This window comes from Pyrus communis, chromosome 9 (genome assembly GCF_041283825.1).
Source record: "Pyrus communis isolate YQ-2024b chromosome 9, ASM4128382v1, whole genome shotgun sequence".
NCBI lineage: Eukaryota > Viridiplantae > Streptophyta > Magnoliopsida > Rosales > Rosaceae > Pyrus > Pyrus communis.
This window is the reverse complement of record NC_142573.1, coordinates 5,419,536-5,433,637: the sequence shown is the minus strand read 5'-3', so window position 1 is coordinate 5,433,637 and position 14,102 is coordinate 5,419,536. Positions and strand designations below refer to the sequence as shown.

The following is a 14,102-nucleotide window of genomic DNA, read 5'->3' as shown; positions in this document are numbered from 1 at the left end:
TTCTCATCTTCTAATGTTGTGTAATGATGAAAATCGTTAACTTTTAATTCTCTGTTTAATGATTAACTCTTCAAAAAATTAATCAAATTAGTATTTAATTAAATAACATAATTAATTTATTAATTGAATAACCGTTAGAGGACTAAACGATTAAACATGAGTTTTATTCACACTCCAAGTATGAAAAATATTTACCATCTTAAAAGAGGAAAAAACAAAGTCTTTGTCTAAAGAAATGCCTTGAGAAATGATTGATGTATAGAACCTTTAAATGAGATAGTGCTTTTTCAAATTTGGTTAATTTTAAGTAGAGTTGTTCTTTAAAGGATGTCATGTATAGAAAACAAATGGGTTGAATCATAATGCTGCAAGATGAGAAAAGTCAAGTAGGTAATATGAGGATTTTCAAATGAGAATGTTAACACTCTTCCGTCTTAAAATTGGTACTCTCACCTCAACTCAAGTAAAGAAAATTATATAGCACGTAAATGTAAATGTATATCGCTGAATTAACGACTGGTTAACCGTTGAAGAATTTTGAGAAATTTAATGAGTGAATTAATTTGAGCCACTATATAGACGTATAGTAGCATGACTCTTGAAGCAAAGATTTCCTTTGTTGCTACCAAGGGTCATGAGGAAAGAAACTTGCATGCATCGTGTTCATAACTCTTCTTTCTGTATCTCTGTGATCATGACTAAATATTGAGATGTGGATAGATTGGATATGTATCTGGTATTCTAGTGCAGACAAGTTCTTGAGCCAGTGAATCACATTTTGAGCTAATGAGATCTTATTTAGTGTTATGAAGTATAAATCAAGCAACGAAGGACTGAGCCAATTTAGTCCTTCGTCCTATTCATATGGGTACTGTTAGGGCCGGATATTAAATTTGTAGATAAAATTTGTAAAATGATTTGTTACCAATAGAAATAAGCACGTATATCAACGTTAAGTAATAACTCAATTATCAACTTTTATTCCATTTAGTTTACAAAATTTTATCTACAAATTTTTTTCCCATTCTCATTAGTGATATATTATTTAGTTTGTAAATTTTGTTTATAAATTTAATTTTCTAACATTACCCAAATGTAAAATTAAGATAACCATAGTTCATAATATGCAGCTAAAAGGGGATAAAAGTGAAAAAAGAGAGAGAAAAGAGGAAAATAGAGTTTTGTATATTGAAACTTGTGCATGAAAAAGGAAAGCAAATTGAGCAATTTCAGTTTTGGAATGGGAGGCATCCTTCTAGGGATTTGACCGTTTCTGTGCTGAACTCTTTCAACCAAGCAGCACATGAATGACCTTGAGCGTTTGATAGAAACTGGTTAATTTACTGGGTAACAGCTGTGTGCCTGCGGGACAGCCAAAAGCACACAACTTTTTCCACATACATTATTTTTTTAAAGATAACATAAAGTAATATAGTTGCCCAGAGCGTAAGAGAAGACTTTACATTGCAGTTCACATGGAAACGGAATGCCCACTCTCCAAATTTTCAAAGAGCGTCTGTATCAAATTTCAATGAGTACCTACATGTACTTGAATTGAAATACATTTTATCATTTCATAAAGTCCAATGATCAGTAGTCACTTAGTTTCAGTTGGTGAATTAACGGTCAAATATGAATCGAAGTGGAGTGCTTGTACTCAAGATAAATAATTTTTGTATAAGCAAAAAGCAAAATTGTAATGTCTTAAAATGGTGTCCATTAGATTTATATATATATATATATATATATATATATATATATATAATACTTGGCTTCCTTCGTATATATGAAGTTATCTTTGCTAATTTAATGTGTATAAAAGTTATTTCCTGTTTTTTTTTACTAACTACTTTTACATACATACATACATACATACATATATACATATATATATATATATATGTATATATCAGACGTGAGTTGCATATAATGAATGAGTCAAATAGTGTTCATTCAGCCTTACTAGGGTTAATTAACCTAAAAAAAGCCTTGCATGGGTTAATAGCGAAATTCCTTTTCTACAAAGGGACAAATTAGCACAAACCCAAGTAGGTTCCTACTCACAGAAAAGATAAAGAGTGTGGGGATCATATGTATACGCAAAGGTAAACAAACAGTCCAAAGCACAAATGAAAAATATAACTTGTTATTAAGACAAGACAAACATAAAGGACGAATCAAGCAAAAATTATTCCAACCAAAAGTTCCTTTGGGAAAAGCTAATCCTCTCTCGTTTGCCCCACATACTTTCTTTACCCGCATTTTAAAACTTTGATTTGTTAAAGCCTTAAGCTTTTTTTCTCCTTTGGGTGTTGGGATGCGTCTTTGGGTCCTCCCATTTGAAAATTATTGTCTATGTAACTGCACAACGTAGGGTTTGAGTAACAAACCACTTCGTCTTAAAAAATAAAAAAAGCTAATGCATGGACTTAAACTTTTTCTTGAGTCAAGATTATTATACAACGAGATTAGGTTTAAAAGCAAAAAGAAGATTCTTGCAAAGTTAACTTCTTGGTAATGGAGATTGAAAAGTAGGAGAGGAAAACCGTAAAAGGTTTAATCATGGTGTTGCATATATAGACAATGGGATCAAATATTTGTATAGTATACTCCTAGTAATAGCACGGTTGTTGTCCGGTATTGGCATGCTGTACGAAAAGGAAAGGCATGGTGTCTTATATTTCTGGAGAGGCAGTGCTGGCCCTTGTTGATTGCAAGGTTAAGAATTAGACCATGCGTACTTAAGATTTTTGAATTGAATGAAAGCGACCTCACCAACAAGGCCCGTTTTGCAAGGATCGGAAAAAGAACATTTATCGTATACAGTCTTACTTTGCAAAGAGATTGTCTCCACAACTCGAACTATTGACATTTGAAAAGGAGCAACATTTTTGTTGCGCCAAGACATGCCCTCATACTTTTGAATTGAATAAAAATAATAAAATTAAAGAACAAAAATGAACAAGAGAAAAAAAAATGATATGTAAAATGATATGTAAATATAATTACTCATTGTATTGAATACGAGATAGCTGATTGTACACTAAATCATCAATCGAAATTATATGGTTGGATGAGGAATTGTATGATAACATTTCATATTACACATGACAAGAAAAAAAGCATTTCTTTTATAATTGATTTAAGGATTAATTTCAGTTCAGTACCTGAACTTCATTCAATAGGACATGTTAGTACTTGCATTTTTTTAGTTTAAAATTTTATCATCCATCGTGAAATTTAACAAGTCGACTCCGCCGTTAGATTGATCGTAAATAATTCTATTAAATAATGACATGTCAAACAAAAGGAATAAAGGAATATGAACTAATTAACATTAAGCAAGTTCAGAATGGGGCTCTACAAGCTAAGATTGGGGGTGTAACAAGCACCTCAACACACAATTATAAACAGAAGGCCTTGATCATGTTTAACACGGCGTCCACTCAATTAACTACAAATTTGGGAAGGAGGCCCATTCACGACTCTGTCAATGTCATCAAATACATTATAACTTCTGTTTTTTCTTTTCTAGCCACCAAGAAAAAGTTTTCTTGACCTAAATGTGCATTTCTTCTATACAAAAGTGAAACATGTGAAAAATAAAATTAAGAATCGATCAATCAAACCGCCAATACTCTTTTTTGCTTTATGGGGTAATAAATATGTCATGCTTTGCTTGATTCTTGATTAAATCATGTGACGAAAATTTTGAACTAAGAAGTTTGAGTTCATACCCAATATAAAAGATATTAAACGTGTCAGACGTCCATTATTTTTGCCCCCACTTCAAGTGGAAGAAAACTCTATGTTTGAAATATATCACAACAAGTATAGCGACCGGTAGCATTGCATGATTGGAACAAAGTAAATGTACCTTTTCTATTGTCGTGAAGAAAATGAAAAGATGACTGCCAGTGGCGAAGCTACGTGAGGGTGAGGAGTGGCGGCCGCCCCTTTCCTCGCCGGAAAACACGTCTAGGAGCGCTTGTTCAGCCCCTCCGCTCTCGTCGGAAATGAGAATTCCCGCTCCGGTGATTTGGTTTCTGCTGCTGCGGGGGAGACTGTCTTCAACAATTGCCATCGTTCAAGAGAAGGACGACAAGTCGGTCTTTTTGTAGAAGAGAGTGAGAGGAGGTGGGTCGCCGGAATAGAGTAGGATTGGTGGTGGGTCGCCGGAGGAGATAAGGATTGGTGGCGGGTCGGAGTGAAATTTGGTTGTTTGTCCAGATTTGAAAAAAAAAAAAAAAAGGTTTTCAAATGGGTAAATTATTGCTGGATTATTGTTTTTGTTTGTGCTTATGTTTGAAACAGAGTGGTGATGATGAGAGCAATGGCAACCATGGCACACAGACGTGCGGAGATGTTAGGGACGAAAGGTATAAATGGGTCGTTTGGATGCGCGCCTTCCTTAAACATGAGGGTGTTTGGTTGCTAGTTTTAATAAGGACAGTGGGACACGTGTTTTAATTTTACTGAGCCACATTGTAGTCAATGAAAAATGGGTACTGCCTAGGCAGCACCAAGTATTTTCCTTATTAACCTATTTCTCTCTTTTTTTTCAATTTTTTATTCTTGTATGTATTTTTATTTTCTCTTTTGAGACTCCCACCGTATTTTTCTTAAACTCTCACATTATCTATAAAAATTGTATTATTTTTTAAAAATAATGTAAATATTGTTTAATGCTCATTTTACAATAATTTAAATCCATCTAGGCTCCTACTTAGATCTTGCCTAGGCCTGTTAGGTCCTAGTCCACTATTTGACTAGCGCCTAACATTTTTTAGGATCTAATCCTAGTCAATTTAAGCTTCTTACATTGGCTTTGATATTATTACTTACAACCGCTTTGGTGGAAAGATTATTTTCTACTATGAATATTGACTCAAAACTTTGCACTCTCAAATGTGAAAGCAACCACTTCGATTAAACTTTGCACTCTTTTGAATTTCGCCCCTCCTCTCGGCAAATCCTGATTTCACCACAGATGACTGCCAACGTTTTAAAGTCAAAAGTTCCCCTTTATTTTTGTGAAATAAGAAGATAATAAGTGCAAGGTGTTACACTAACTAATCCCATAGCCTACTTCTCGAACCCTAAAACAACGTAATCATTGGCATGCTTATTTGTACATACGAATTTGTAAAGAATGAGTTTCATCATGTCATCATGCGTTTACTAACAACTAAGGAATAAAAAAAAAAAAAGCGATCGAGTCTCATGATTTTGAGTATGATATAACTTTCAGGTATGGGATAATCAAGGGAAGAATTATTAATTAATCTCATATGTACTCATGTTAGTGGTACATTTACCATCTATTTGTACCATTATTTGTATTATCTCTCTAATAGAGGTAAGGTCCACCAACAAATGTAAATCTTATTTCTATTAGAAAGATGGTAAAAATGATAGTACAAATAAATGGTAACACCATTTTTGTTTGTCATCCTATTCTCCTACCGATGTCATGATTTATCCGATTCCAAATAATTAAACTTGCCATACATTTATATGCCGTCATCGGCAATTATTCAACACTGGAATTATGTTTTCTTTTGACAAGGATACGACGATCATCAAGAGATAAAAGGTTGGGAGGCATTGGCATGTGAAGACAATAAAACACTTTTTGAGTTGTTTTTTTGAACTTCGAAATCGAAATTATATTTTGGCTTGAACAAGTAAATGGCTATGTGGATATTGGGCGGTCGAGAAAAATCCCAAGTGAGAAAAGACTGAAAGTAGATTGAACTTGAAGCACGAAGACATGTGCATAGCTGCTCTCTTGACCAAAATGAAAAGAACAACCTTCATTGTCTTCCATTCGGCCAAGAAAAGAAGGTAAATTTCTTCCAGATCAATCATTCATGGTCATCGCACTAGGCAGGTGGCAAGAGCTCGATAACAAACAATCGTCATCAGAGTTCTACCAAAGTTACGTTTGTATGCTGCTAATATGCAAACGCGTAGATATTAGACGAATAAATGAAGAAAAGATAAAAAGGGAAAATATACTTTGTTAAAAAAAAGGAATTATACTTGTGTTTCGGCAATGAACATCTTCCATGTGTATTGTATCATTGAGCTTTTTGCTTCTTTGTTGATTTGAGTTGTATTACGAAGGGGTAATGCTAGGTAGATCAATTTTTCAGATCAATTTTTCATATCAAATATATAAATCATGTTATGTGTCACTAATAAGAAATAAGCATGTTAATTAACGTTTAAGTAATAAAAAATGTACCATTCCAAAGCCACTTAGTCTACCCAAGTGACGTGGGTAGAAAAATGAGTTATGATTAGGTTAGAATAAGGGCTTTTTTGGAAGTTAATTGATTTATTCACTAGATGTGGAGTAATAAATTTGGTTTGTTAAGCTAGAATTTCCCTATATATTTGTTTGATTATGTAGGATTTGAATTGTTAAGATCGCTTCCTTTATAAATACTCATTTTGTAAATCATTAACGTTTAAGTATATTGGTAATTAAGATGTAGCCTTTTTGTTAATTATATCATCCTCTTAGTAATACATAGTTTTCTTCTTTCTTTTGGCCAATAATATAAACTTCAAAGTTTGCAATTAGTTTTTGCTTTTTTCTTTCTTTTATTTGCTAACATGTTTCATTCCCTTACAATTAATGTAACAAAAACACCGTGACAATGCTGCAATTTCAAAGTTTTGTAATTGGTATTATAAGGTTATGGATGAGGCTCAGTTCTAGGCTTCTAGTTAGTTGGCAATCAACATAATCGAAGGTAAAAAAAAGAAAAAGAAAAAAAAAAAAAAGGACCCATTACTACTAATTCTTAGGAGTATCGTAATTCAGACCTGTAAGAAATGTTGAATATTTTAACAGCTTGTTACTGTGGAAGTGGTGGAGATAGTAGCTTAGTCCATGTAGGCTTAATTGAAATTTGTAATTAGGGTTTTCTACGATCACTGTTCTAAAAATTTCCGCCTAGGCATTAGGCGGCTCGTTACTGTCTCGATTAATCTTTAGGCGTTCAAAAATTAAAAAAAATCCCCTAGACCTGCTTAGAGGCCTTGCCTATGTCCACCTAGACCCGCCTAGGTCACAACTCTCACTTAGACAGAACATAGATAACTTTCATTTTGCATTGTATTTTTTTTCACTAAATTATAAGAGACTTGTTGAATGCTTGGATGAACACTCATTATATGCTTGTTCCCCATGCTTTCAATATGTTTTAATACTTTATAATCTATATGTCATTCTACTTAACAATTAATGTATCTCAATACAATTATGTATTTTTTAATTATGGATATATAGGAACTTATTTATATGATGTATAATAAATTTACTTAAATCTGCCTAGTTTGCCTAGAAGCCTAGATGCTAAGCTTCTGCCTGATGTCCGACTAGCACTTAGCGTCTTTTAGAACCCTAGCTACAATCATATAGTTTCATACTCTTTTATAATTAACACATATAAATTGGCCTCATACGAAGAAGAATACAATACAGAAAATTCTCAAATATTTTAGCACAAATTAAAAAAAAGGGGTTTTTTTAACTTTAGTCCTTGTAAAAGATTAAAATTAAAAAAAAAAACCTGGTGCTAGATTACATATTCAATTTAATCCCTTGAAGTGTACTTTTATCAAAATTTACATTCAATTTTTGTTATTTAATGTGTATTTTTATTTAATCTCTCCACATTAAATTTTAATTTTATTAATATGCACATATTTAGTTTTTAATTATGAATGAATGTAAATGAGAAAATATTAAAAGAAATTTGTGATACAAAAATATATAAATACATAAGTGTACAAAAATGATTGTGCTGAAATATATAATTGACTTTTTTGTACCGAAATATTTGTACCTACATGATTGTACAAAAATATATTATAATGAACCTAAATGTATTATATTGAATTAATGTACCTAAATGTCAATACCGAAATGTACGTACCAAAATGTACGTACGTAAATGTCAATACCGAAATGTATGTACCAAAACGTACGTTCCTAAATGTATGTACCGAAATATAATATATTGAATTAATGTACCTAAAAGTCAATACTCAAATGTGTGTACCAAAATGTACGTAACGAAATGCATTACATTGACCTAAATGCATTATATTGAATTAATGTAATTATATGTTTGTACCGATGGATATACCGAAATATTCAAATGTATTAATGTACCTAAATGAAGAACATAAAAAATTGTTATCGGAATATATATTATAAAAAAATTAGTTCCCTAAATGTAGACATTAAAATATATTATGATGAATGAAATAAAAATTAAATTTAAATGTAATTAATACATTAAAATAAAAATAAAAAGATAAATAAAACATCAAAATATAAATAATAAATGATATGATTAAATGTACTAGGGACTAAAATTGAATTTTAATCTTACACAAGGTTATAGTCTAAAACTTATCTTTTTTAAGAATTAAAATGAAGTTTTCTATAAATAAAAAAAAAAAAAATCAAAAGTGCTGTGTAATTTGCTTCTCTGTAATACATTTAGCTTTGTAATTGATGGTCCTACTGCCGACACATACCAACAAGATAAGATTACTCAATCTAATAGATGAACTATCAAAATAGTACAAATATTTATATATAAGATTAATTTGAAAAAAGGGTTTGGCACAGAAAATGATAACATTATATATATGCTTTTGATGTACAAGAATATTCATCGTCGTGCATGGAAGAACCCTAATTAGTAATTAACGCGCATGCAAGCCCTACCTTTTGATCGGTATCTAAGATGTATAGGATAGTGCTATTTTAATACGTAAAAAAATGGAAAACTTTGAATTAAAACAATGAAAAAGAATCTCAGTATCAACATCAACTACAAGAACATAAAAAAAATACAAACACAATGTATAAGATTATTGAACCTACAAGACCAAGAGATTCTACATGATATCACTAATGTCCACAGTACTCTCTGGGATTTCAAACTTTAACCAGCTGCTGCAGTAGCTTTCCTTCTCATCCTCTGTGCTGCTGTTTATGTATGTGCCTGATGAATTCAAAGGAGTCGGGCTTGAATAAGGCGTTGACATAACAGAATCGAAGCTTAAATTATGGTTCTTGTTGTAGTTTAATGATTGGAAATATGAATTTTCCGGAAAATCAGGATTGGGGCTACTAGAAGTAGTACTGCAAGGCACATAGTTTGGTTGGGAAACAGCTGTTTGATGGTGATCGGTGCTTAAATTCGAAGGGACTATATTTTCTTGGGAAAGGGGGCAGCTCAAGTTGTTCATGTTTGGTGAATAGGCTTCCACATTGATCTGTTGCATCAGATGTTTTGCCATGTCGGCAGAAAAGTCTCCTCCTTGGATGAGATTTTGGAACTGATCATTGGATTGCAAAGGTGGGAGAACTTGATTATTTTGTTCTTGAGAACTGCAAATCTGGTTTTGATGGAGAGTATAATTTTGGGGACACAATTCCGGGTTTTCTTGTTTGATCGATAGCAGACTTGTTGCTAGCCTCAACAGTTCTGGATTAACAAGTGGTTGCTGCTGCTGTGTACTATTCAACAAGTTCGATAAATTGAGAAGTGCAGCAGCTGGGTTGTTGCACACATATGAGCTGAGAATTGAGGACAGGTCAAGAAAATCGATGCGCGGAGCATGAGTCACTGGATCGATTCCCATTCGGAGGAGCCTTTTTCGGATGTGAGTGTTCCAATGGTTCTTGATTTCATTGTCCGTCCTTCCTGGCAAGCGAGCTGCAATAGCTGACCATCTAACATTTTGAAAAAAGAAAATTGATCAGCAGATGTAAATTACTTCAATAACTTGTTTATGTATCAATTTGTATGGTAAATTAAATTGCAATTAAACATAAGCTTACTTGTTTCCAAGAATGCTATGTAGTTGGATTATAGTCTCTTCTTCCTCAAAGGAGATCCTTCCTCTCTTTATATCTGGTCTCAGGTAGTTAGTCCATCTAAGGCGGCAACTCTTCCCGCATCTCTGCAGTCCTATACAATTTAACACAACAAATCATCAATTAAACTGACAGTTCAAATCTCATCGATTACAGTCGTTGATTAACAAAAGGGAAAAAAAAAAAAAAATTGTTTGATGAGCACTATGTGTATTATACCTGCATTCTTTGGAAGGTTTCGCCAATTTCCCGGTCCATGCTTCTGAATATAATTGACGAGCATGGCATCTTCTTCGGTTGTCCATGGACCTTTCTTGAGTCCATTTTTATCACAGCAAGGTGCTCTTCCCATATTGTCAGTGGCGCAGCTGGTGCTGTTATCTAACTTGATGTGGAGGTGGAGGTGGAGAGATGAGTTTGTAAAGGTACTTACTAGGAGAGAAAAAAGGTACTTTTGTGACTTTGGAATTAGATTGTAGCTCAAGTCGCTGATCAAAAGGGAAGAGATGAGGCATTTATATAGTGGAAGGGAAGAAGTTTGAGAAACATTTTTGAAGTCAAAGGGATTTGGCGCCGGCCTCAGGACACATGTTCATTTATCTGCAGTACATGGAATATGAATACAATATGTATAATATTTAGTTATGTCGTAAGCCTACGTTAAAAAAAAAATAGAAAAAGAAAAAAATAAAGATTGAGCACATGCAAATTTAAGGGCATCATACTTGGATACAATTGTGCCACCGGAGAAGTAAAAACAGTGATAATAATACAAACTAGGCTTTTGGGTTTTAGCCTTTAAGGGTTTGACCTTTTTTTTCTCCACGATTAAACCCTAATTTTGTAGTTTGTTAAAGTAGTACTCATGAAAAGGATTGGACGGTAAGGTTGTTAGATCTGCTATCAACATGAAGAAAAGCTTGATCTTCTGGTTTTGCAATTTCGTGTATTCATCAACTGTTTGATCATTTTCCTATCAACTTTCTGTTTAATTCTAAGGTTACTTGCTCATCAATGATTCAATGCTAGGAAGCCGAAGCTTATAACTTTATTTACGTAGGGCTCTCATCACCATTGTCAACGCTGCTGCCTGCTACCTCCACTATTATATGTATAATTAAAATACACTTTTCTTTCGATAGTTGTTATGTTAAATATATTAATGGTACAGTACATATATGAAAGGATAGAAGTGGAAGTTTGATATCGATGTTGTGTTTTTCTTTTCATGATAATATTTAATATTTTGACCATCTTTTAAAACAGAGGTATTCATCAATTTTCCCCCTGAACTTGTGATCATTGGCCAATTTCCCCCCTGAACTTTAATTTTGGCCAATTTCCCCCCTCAACTCTCATAATTAGTCAATTTCCCCCCTCAACTTTAATTTGGCCAATTTCCCCCCTCAACTCTTATAATTAGTCAATTTGCACCCTACTATTAATTTTTTAATTTGATCATAATTAAACAAGTGTGTGTAAGAAACTAAATAAGATGTATGTTAATCATGTTCCTATATCTTTATCCTATTACAAATAGATTAAAATTTAGAATTTTACAATTTATCATAGATAGTATTATTAGTCATAATAAATCAGTATGGAGTAATTTTATTTGATTTTTGACTATACAAAATTGATAACAAAAAGGATTGATGTGTAAATTTTTGTATGTGAATACAATTTTCTTTATAAAAGTGAAAGCTAAGTTCAAGTAAATTGCGGAGAATCGAGCTTTAGTGAAAAAATGGCTAGTCTATTCATAATTTTCGACTCTTTATTAAGAATAACCCATTTTATTGAAATAGGTCTGATCCATGAGTTTAGGATTATTATTTCTTTTTGTTATTATTTCTTCTTCTACATGCTTTAAACCCGATTCATAACTTTTTCTTATAATCAACCCATATCACATACTAACTGTATTATGTTTTTGTACATTTTACCCTATATTATGCAGGTGAGTTTATGTTCATTTTAGTACTTTGTTGGAAGTTATTAGAAAGATTGAAAATTAAGAAAAGAATAGATGAAAAATTTAAAAAAAAAAAAAAATTAACAGTAGGGTGCAAATTGACTAATTTTGAGAGTTGAGGGGGGAAATTGGCCAAATTAAAGTTGAGGGGGGAAATTGACTAATTATGAGAGTTGAGGGGGGAAATTGGCCAAAATTAAAGTTCAGGGGGGAAATTGGCCAATGGTCACAAGTTCAGGGGGGAAATTGATGAATACCTCTTTAAAACATTGTCCTTTGTTTCTAAAAGTGCAATTAATTTATTGATTGGTTGAAATCTACTATGTACTATGAATAATTGAAAATAACTTCTCTGCTTGGTCCTACAAGCAATTGACAAAATTTCAGTTTTATGTCGACAAATTTGGTAAAGTTGTCATTTTTTGGGATCGATTGATTGGAACCTAACCTTTTTATGCGTTTCACTAACGAAAGGAAAGAATGAAATTATTAATAAATAAATTTACAAAATTACCCTTGCATTATTTTTTGCATTCTTCTTTGCTGCTTTTGATTTTTTTTGGTTGAGAGGCATTCTGATCCTAATGATTTTTGTCGAAGCCGTGATCCTAAATTGGGGCTTTGCCTTTATATATAAGAGATTTGTGTCCATACTACCATCACTATGGAAGGAAACAAACATACATTTGTATCCCTTCATTTCTAGTTAATAAGGTCTATAGAGGTTATATGCATGCCATTTTTATCCTAAGAAATATCGGACATAATACTTCTATGAAAATTTATTTTGTTGTAGTATATTTATCAAACGATGATACAAGAACTCAAATTTAAGACCTCATTTAATGTGGTTTGAGTACCAACAAACAAATACGTAGTTGATTGTTAAATGAATTAATTAGATTGATATATAAGTGTCATCTTGGAATGGAAACACCAGAGGCCCGAAGCAAAAAAAATTAAAGATTGATAGTAAATAATAGGATGATACTTTCTTCGTTCATAGTAAAGAAGGAAGTCCTCATTCTCTACTTACGTGACATTGTTTTACCCTATAAATTATAATCGAAATTCACTCAGTATCATTATCTAATAATCAGCTCTAAAAAATTCATTTAATTTAAAAACTATTTAATTATCCATATAAATTAAAAAAAAAATGACGATTCATTGCGAGAATGCTTGTGCAATCTTGTTCACACGTCTTTCACCTTGTTAGTAACCCTACGGGATCCTCTCCAGATCTTTTTGATGAGGATCTTGGGGATCCATGAATTGTGTCCGTTCATCGCATATCGTGTGGTCAGTTTTTATCAAGTACTATTTGTTTTTAATTTTAAATAAAAATATTTAAAATAATTTATGACTGCACGATATACAATGAATGGACACGATTCACAAATCTCTAAGGCCATCTCCAACGGAAGGGTCCAGAGGGCCGAAAATAGCCCGAAAACCGTCTCCAACCAAGGGTTAGGCCAGAGGGCTCGTGGGCCCCAAGGAATCTGAAATGGCCAAAGGGCCAACCGACTGGCCCAATCCAACCAGCCCCGGGTCGGGTTGGATTTTTATTATTCCTGTCTGATATAACTGACAACATTGTGTTTATTCCTGTCGGTTATATCCGACAAGAATGGTAAGCCCCTTTTTTTTTTTTTTTTTTTTTTTACAATTTTTTTTTAATTCTATTTTTTTTCCTATAACTTCCTAAGCCATTATACAACATGAAACAACATTAAATAACATTAAATTTAAATAATAAATTATGTTTGGCCTTCTGTTGGAGATGAAAACAAATATGATCATGTACTGTTCATTAAAATGTTAATATATTAAAGGATCAGAAGGTTAAAACGAGCTATCTGGTCAACCTTCGGTTGAAGATGGCCTAACATCCTTACAAAGAGGATCCAAATTCGTTGGTAACTTTCCAAGCTGGAATACATTCTACGACACACCTTTAAAATCAAGCCACGTAGCAAACAGAGACAGGTGTACTTCCTACTTTCCAACAAGTCAACCCATATCAAGCCATCTCAAAACTGACATATGTCCTCTGGGCGCAAGACACAAGTGTACAGTTCTTTCATCTGCGCGCAGTAACTTTGCTGGGCAAAGTGCTCTCTCTCCGTCTGCAAAATAAAAATTCCGAGTCATTGAAAATCAGGTGCCACAGTCCATCCACCTCTATCTAACATTACCCAAATTGGTAAA

General features: G+C 32.9%; 1 protein-coding gene across 1 annotated transcript; it reads right to left on the bottom strand.

Moving 5' to 3' along the window:
* Positions 1 to 8,731: 8,731 nt before the first annotated feature.
* Positions 8,732 to 10,383, bottom strand: LOC137738670 (transcription factor MYB102). The gene is made up of 3 exons (XM_068478144.2): positions 10,133 to 10,383; positions 9,878 to 10,007; positions 8,732 to 9,769 (listed from the first exon to the last, which is right to left on the bottom strand). The coding sequence occupies exons 1-3, from the start codon at positions 10,263 to 10,265 to the stop codon at positions 8,929 to 8,931; spliced, it is 1,104 nt and encodes a 367-aa protein (XP_068334245.2). The 5' UTR covers positions 10,266 to 10,383; the 3' UTR covers positions 8,732 to 8,928.
* Between the last annotated feature and the right edge of the window lie 3,719 nt (positions 10,384 to 14,102).